The 6,484-nt window shown below is 49.5% G+C and overlaps 1 protein-coding gene across 3 annotated transcripts in view; it reads right to left on the bottom strand.

Moving 5' to 3' along the window:
• Nucleotides 1-5,081: 5,081 nt before the first annotated feature.
• The window catches only part of Sff (BRSK family serine/threonine-protein kinase sugar-free frosting), a 55,091-nt gene continuing 53,688 nt past the window's right edge, over nucleotides 5,082-6,484 (bottom strand). For all 3 annotated transcript variants that reach the window (XM_076786304.1, XM_076786306.1, XM_076786305.1), the window contains exon 13: nucleotides 5,082-6,176. In XM_076786304.1, coding sequence (XP_076642419.1) covers nucleotides 5,952-6,176 — 225 coding nt within the window. In that variant the 3' untranslated portion in view covers nucleotides 5,082-5,951. The remainder of the gene's footprint in view (nucleotides 6,177-6,484) is intronic.

Raw genomic sequence — 6,484 nt, 5'->3', positions numbered from 1 at the left:
GGGCTTCCTCTCCCCGTTGTCGAGCAAACCGAGACGCCGAGCCATCGAGAGTTCTCCGTCTTTGACGCCATCGCTGCCTTTTCGAGGAAGAAGCAGCGAGCGTGCGAGAAACTCTGCCAGCACGGCTCGCAAGCTGTATTCTCCTAGGCGGAAACCGCCGAAATGTTCGAACCCATGGATTATTGCCGTCAATGTTTTTCGTCTATCCGAGGACAAGCTACCGAAAAAGTGAGCAAACTCTCTCGTCTCCGAATCCCGGGGAGCTTGCTCGCCAAACTGTTGTTTCTCAAGAAAGTCGCTGTACTCGCCTCGTCGATCTCGTCGCGCCATTTTCATCGAGAGATCCGTCGCGATCGTGCAGACAGCGGGTGGATCTGGCTCTCGGTTGCTCGATCTTGCCGCGTCTAGGAAGAAATCGCGCGCGGTCTATCTAAAGCGAAATGCGTGGAAGGCGTCCGGGGCGCCCACGGCGACTTTTGATTCTGGCGAACATTTTCGAACATGTTCCTCTCGCCTACCCAGCCGTGTAACAATCTCCGAGAGGTGGCATTGAAATCACCGACGCGGGTCGTCGAGCGTTTTCCACTCGAAGTCTTCGAAGTCTCGAAGTTTTCGACCTGTCGTTGTCGTCGCAATTCATAACAGCTCGACGAGACCTCGACGAATCGGTGGCCGATAGCGGCGGCCACGCGCGTCCTTGACGAGCGTTGCCAGAAGAAGTCTTTGCGCTGCCCTCTCCACCTTCAGACTCCCCTCTAGCGACCCCGCGCGAGGTTGGCTAGCAGGTGCTAGCAGCGGTAGTGGGGGTAATGTGACGTCACGTATCCTCTCGCGCAGAGAGTCGCCAGAGGAGAATCGCGGCCACGTTTAGTGGTAGAGGGGGAAGCATTTAGAGGGGAATACACGTCGTCTGGCAACGCTGGTCGTTAACGAGCGTCGACGATTCCGATGCGACCCAATCTCGAAGAGTGAGCTAGGTATTCCCTAAACGCGCCACGCCTCTGCGTCTTGCGATTTATACCCCATTCGTCGTAACTTGTGGACGCGGACTTCAGAACAAGTTTGACGAACGTAGTGCAAACGGCACGAAGATCACAGAAGCAACGGCGTGGCGCGTTTGGGAAATTCCGGCAAATTGCTGGAGGATTAACGAGCCCACCTTTGCCGGTAGAGCCGTGTCCACGTTCGTTACCGCTCCTCGTCGCCTTCGCGTCGCTCGTAATCTCGTCGAGGTGGTAACGACCCACTTTTCATTGAATTCGACCGTCGAGGAGCTACGTGGACATAGCTCGAGAATCCTCGACGCGACTGGAATTATACTTCGTCGAGGAACAAGCGACGCACTCGCCGAACCGGAGAAACCGAAAACGACTGTGTTCGCGGACGCTGATTTCGTTGTCGTAGGCGGGGCTATTTGTTTTTTCTTCTTCTTTTCTTCTTTCTTTTTTTGCAAAGCACGCTCGATAACTCTCGCGAGGTCGGAATACGCGCGACGTTTCCTCTCGATTTCTGGCCGATTCGAGAACCGCGGGAAAACACGCTCGAAACGAAAACGATACAAACAACTACAGCTACTGTACGGGTGTGTTCACGTGCTAGAGTCGGTTCTCGTCTTCAGGGCCGGACTCTGCTTCGCGAGCAGACTCGCGAACGTTCTTCACGATCGGCAGGATTCGACTTTTGACGTTAGGTCTATAACGAGCCTTCGGTTAAAAAACGGTGCTAGTTTTGTCGGTTGCCCGGCGGGTTACGTTGCAACTTTTTTGCGCGTTCGTCGTTCCACTAAAAAGCCGGGACAATTCCCGCGATATGTCTGTTCGGGGTGTCTTTTTTTGTTGTTTTGGTTTTGGTTTTATTTCAGAAGAACACGTACGATAAGTATACTCTGCGCACTATCGCTTACCTCTCTACGCTACTGTTTAGAAACGCCTAAGATCCTATCGTTCTCCGCCAACGTCGAGATCTTCCCTTCCCTTTCTCCGCTCGAGCTGTCCCTTTCTCCCGGTTACCCCCTCGCTCCTCTTCCCCCGTGTTATGGTATTTTTCGCGCAAGAAGCAGACAAGAAGCCGTACGCGCCGCAACGCGTCGCTCGTCGCTGAAACCTACCTACTTATACGTGTACGCGCGGATATATATCTGTTCTCTTCTCCCCTCCATTTATTTATCATATATATATATATATCTATATTCGTATTTGTATTCATATATATTAGTCTTTTGAAATGTTTATCCTCGTGCGTGCAAAAAATAAATCTCTCGACGCGATCGTTGCGCCGCGAGAGAATTTTCATCTCTTTCTCGTTCTCTTTTCCCCCTTGCTCCGTTAAACTCGCTTCTTCTCGTTAGAAAACCATCCGTTTTCTCTTTTCCCTCTGCGCGCGTCTGTCTTGCCAGTCGTTCTCCGTTCGAAACGGCCTTCAAAGATCCGACGCGCCAATCAGAATCCGTATCGTTCCGATTCCTTGCTAATTCGGCTACAACACTCTTGGTCGAGACTTTGCTCGGCCTCGTCGTCCTGTCTGCGAAAGCATCCCGCCGTAAGATCGCCTACTGTCGGGAACATTCGCGTCTGAAGTTTCAATACTTATTGCACAGCTTCCCTCCGCTTGATCCGAGCAAAATCATTCCTAAGCAAATTTACCTACTTCGCGCGTGTACCACGAAAATTATCTACTCTAAGGCACTATTGAAACTTCAGTCGCGAATATCTGATTGAAGAGGGTGCAGAATTTGCACGAGCAGCAGACTTATCGCTAGATCATTATGCATTCATGGCAGAAAACAGCGAGTGAAAAACAAAACTGGAAAGCTACTCGAAGAATTTAACATGGCCGAAAGAAGAAACTTAAATTAGACGTTATGTCTGCATTCTTGCCGTTACTGCATCGTTCTCGAGAAGTAGGCTATCCGATACAACTCGAAGAGTATCTCTATCAACCCTTTGCACTCGAAGCCATTTTAGCTCTAAAACGAAACATTTCTTTTGACGTAGAATATTTCCCTTCTATATATATTTTTTCACACTATACATACGAAAATGGTTCAATTTACACGTAGAGTACCGAAATGTTTAGTAATTTATTAAATACAAACGAATTTAATAATGTAAAAAATATTTTGAATAACGATACAGCAATTTTTAGTGGCGCCTTACAGTCGCCATTCGAGTGCTAAGGGTTAAATTGCATCTCGACGGTTTCTCGCTTTTTGATCAAGCATTTGAACCGTCTAGGTCTTTCGAGAGGTGCATCGAGCGTTCGAATCTCGGCTGATGCACTTTCGCAAGCCGAACGACGAGATCCTCGTCGAAAGGGGTCGACCGATTCGGTGTGAAGTCTTGGTGAAACGAAGCCGGGTCTCGCGAGGGTGAAAACGGAAAGTGCGCTAGTATCGTGAAAAAGCTGCGCGCGTCCTCCTAACAGCGAACAGACTATAGAAAGTTTGACGGTTGCCGCGCGGGGCACGGCACGGTGCAAAAATAGCGTCGCCGAAGAAACTTTTAATCAATTGGTCGCCGATACTTTGCCCCGGACTTTCCGTTCTCGCTGTTTTCCCCGGTAAGCCGCGCTCGCGATCAGAGAGGAACGCAAGAAGATCCGGTGACGCCGGTTCGCGTCGAGTTCTATCTGCTCGTCTACCTTGCTCGTCTACCTTGCTTGTTTTAAGGCGGCTGGGAATCGAGTTCGGCGTGTGCTCGCGCGTAAAAGCATGCTGCCATGCTGCATGCTGCATGTCCGGCTGCTCGACGATCCACGTGTTTCTTTCACCTTCGTTCGATCCGTTCGACGAACACGAGAATAATCGAGGAGACACCGTTCGCGCTAACGAAACTTAACGCATAAATCAACAAAGTCGTTCGACGGATCGCGCTTGCGCGGCTACAGCGTGCTGCTCAACTTTTCCGCCACCTAATCTTCCAGGGTTTTGCGGCACAGATGCGGAAAGTCATTCGTACGAGCTGAAACTGCACGGTGGACGATGTAAACCCTATCAGCGCAGGTTCTATCACTGCCAGGTGGACAGTACGATTATTGAAATTATAAGGATGCTCAGGCCCATCTACCAAAATTATACAAAAATCTAAATAAACGTAATCTTGCAATTTCAACCCCTTGCACTATCATTTACTTTGTGGTTCCTTCTTTATGGTAAAGCTTGTAGAAAAACAAAAAAGAAAATTTACATCTACTGTGTGTCCACATTTTCTCTAATGGTTAAATATCGATGACAGGAAAGTAGGATTTTATTCCGGTTCAATTTAACCCGTATGTTGTTCTAAGGTCTAACTCGGTAATTAAAGGCAAAGGATTAATGTTCGGCAGCGTTAAAATGGCTCCGATATATGAATCAGTGCAATTCTCATATTTTGGAAATTCATTCTTTATTGTATCCGTCGAAATCGTGGGTACGATCGTTTTATGCATTTCTACCGAAAAGTCTAAAAACAATGAAAAATCCGAGTGGCGTGAAAGTTCTGCAACGCGCTGTACGCGACCGATCGATGCCTACAATAACAAACAGAGAACTGAGACCGACTCGCGGAAACCCGGAGAAGTCGTGGAAAGATTGGCTCGAATCGAATCGAATCGGAATCGAAACGAATCGAGAATTGAACGAGGAAGGGCGAGCCCGCCTTGTTTATTGGTCTCGTGCAGGCCGGCACACGCGAGCGCAATTTCCATTCAACTTCTCCGCGGTTCTCCGTACGGTCGATCGTGATACTCGCTACGGGAACGAAATTGGCTAATCGCGTTGATACACAACAGGATAATAATACGTACCAAGTAAAACACTCTTACAACGACACGATCCGATGTACACCGATACAACGTCACTATTGCACTTTTCACTATATTGCGGGATCGAGCTCTCGATCACTGGGCGGACGGGACGCGAGAGGCGCGAGTTAGCGAGAAGCGAGACGAATCCGCGCCGCGACACTGCGATTACACTGGACGAGACGCCTAACTCGATCGCCTCGAATTACTTCTAAATTATGCGTTCTACGGAAAAATTATTATCCACAGATTGTTCGTGGTATCGAGGAGGGCATGATCTGGCGTGCATAACTTATGCACTTTGACTGTTTGTGAATGGAACCGTATATTTTCTCATGCACCAGTTGGTATAGTTTTTAATTGTTTACGAGAAAAGTACTGACCCATGCATATCGAAAAATGATCAGTTTGGCAGGTTTTTTAATCGAAATATTGCCAAGAAAGAGTATTCGTTGCGGTAGTATTGGTATACAAAGTTATTATTAGTGAGTCAGGTTTTCTCGGGAATATTTCAATTAACATATCTGCTAAAATAATCATTTTTCAATTTTCACGCAGGTTGAAAAACTGCATGGTGCATAAGAAAATCAAACTTAACCTATAAATCTCCTAAACGCCTCCGCTTGTAAACATGCGCGCCATAACCCGCCCCCTTGATACCACGCAACGTCTGTAGAAACGATTTGTTTGTGCAACGCGTAATCACGAAGTTATTCGGCTCGATCGAGTCAGGTGCCTCAGCCTGTGTATATCTTCTCCCGCGTAGCTTCTCGATCGGACAATTTCTCGTGTTGTGCGGTGAAGCTCGAGCGTTCAGCCTTCGCGGATCTCGAACCTCTGTCCCTCCGATCATGGTCAGTCTTGCTAGTCTTCGATACCGTCTCGGAACACCATTTCATCGGTCCGTGGAACCGGTGCTCTTCTCTCCGGCGGACTCGAGTTGTCCTTGGGTTCCCTCTATCTCTCGAAAGGGACGCTCGGTTCCAGTTGGCTCCAATCGGCTCAGCTGGCTGCCGACCAGCTGGCTCGTAGGATCGTTTCCGGCGTGTTGCAGAGAGGCGGCGCGGCGGGGGGCGGTGTGGCGGGGCCGAACAAATTCACCAGAACCTCTGGGCGCTGTCCCACAGGTTCTTCAGGCTGGATCGAAACTCGAAACGAAAGTTCTGATAGTATCACGCTATGTTGTTGCCGCTCATCGTGGTCACGCACTTCTTCTCCGGCGTGTTCTGGCTCTCCGAGTTGCTGCGCACCGCCTTCGTCGGGCTGCCCGGCGTCGGCGTCGCGTCCCCTGGCAACGGGTTGTTGTTGTTCGTCGACGTCGAGCTCCGACGACCGTTCTCGCGGGTCGGCGACTTCACGTCGAACACCGACGTGTCCGAGTCGAGGTCCGAGTCGATCTGCAAACAGGCCCGAACAACGAATCAGCCGTCGAACGGACGCTCTTCCCGAGGAGAGAATTCTCAATGATTCTTCTCCGTGGAAACTAGCTCTCGCGAAAGTATTGGACGCGTATTCTCTTCTTAACCTTGGATAGGAACTAGATTTTAGCTAGGCTAGCGATCAAGCTAGCAAGTCCGATACTCTTGCCAGAACTACTTCCCCGCCGAAGTATGTTCCCTGAAGTCCTCTGTCGCAGGCGCTGCTCTACGAGAAGCTGACTAGATGGTGTGCGAGACAGGATAAACGAAAGTTTTCATTGTGTCTC

This window comes from Halictus rubicundus, chromosome 4 (genome assembly GCF_050948215.1).
Source record: "Halictus rubicundus isolate RS-2024b chromosome 4, iyHalRubi1_principal, whole genome shotgun sequence".
Classification (NCBI taxonomy): Eukaryota; Metazoa; Arthropoda; class Insecta; order Hymenoptera; family Halictidae; genus Halictus; species Halictus rubicundus.
Note: the sequence above shows the minus strand (reverse complement) of the source record. Positions and strands in the feature narration are given on the sequence as shown.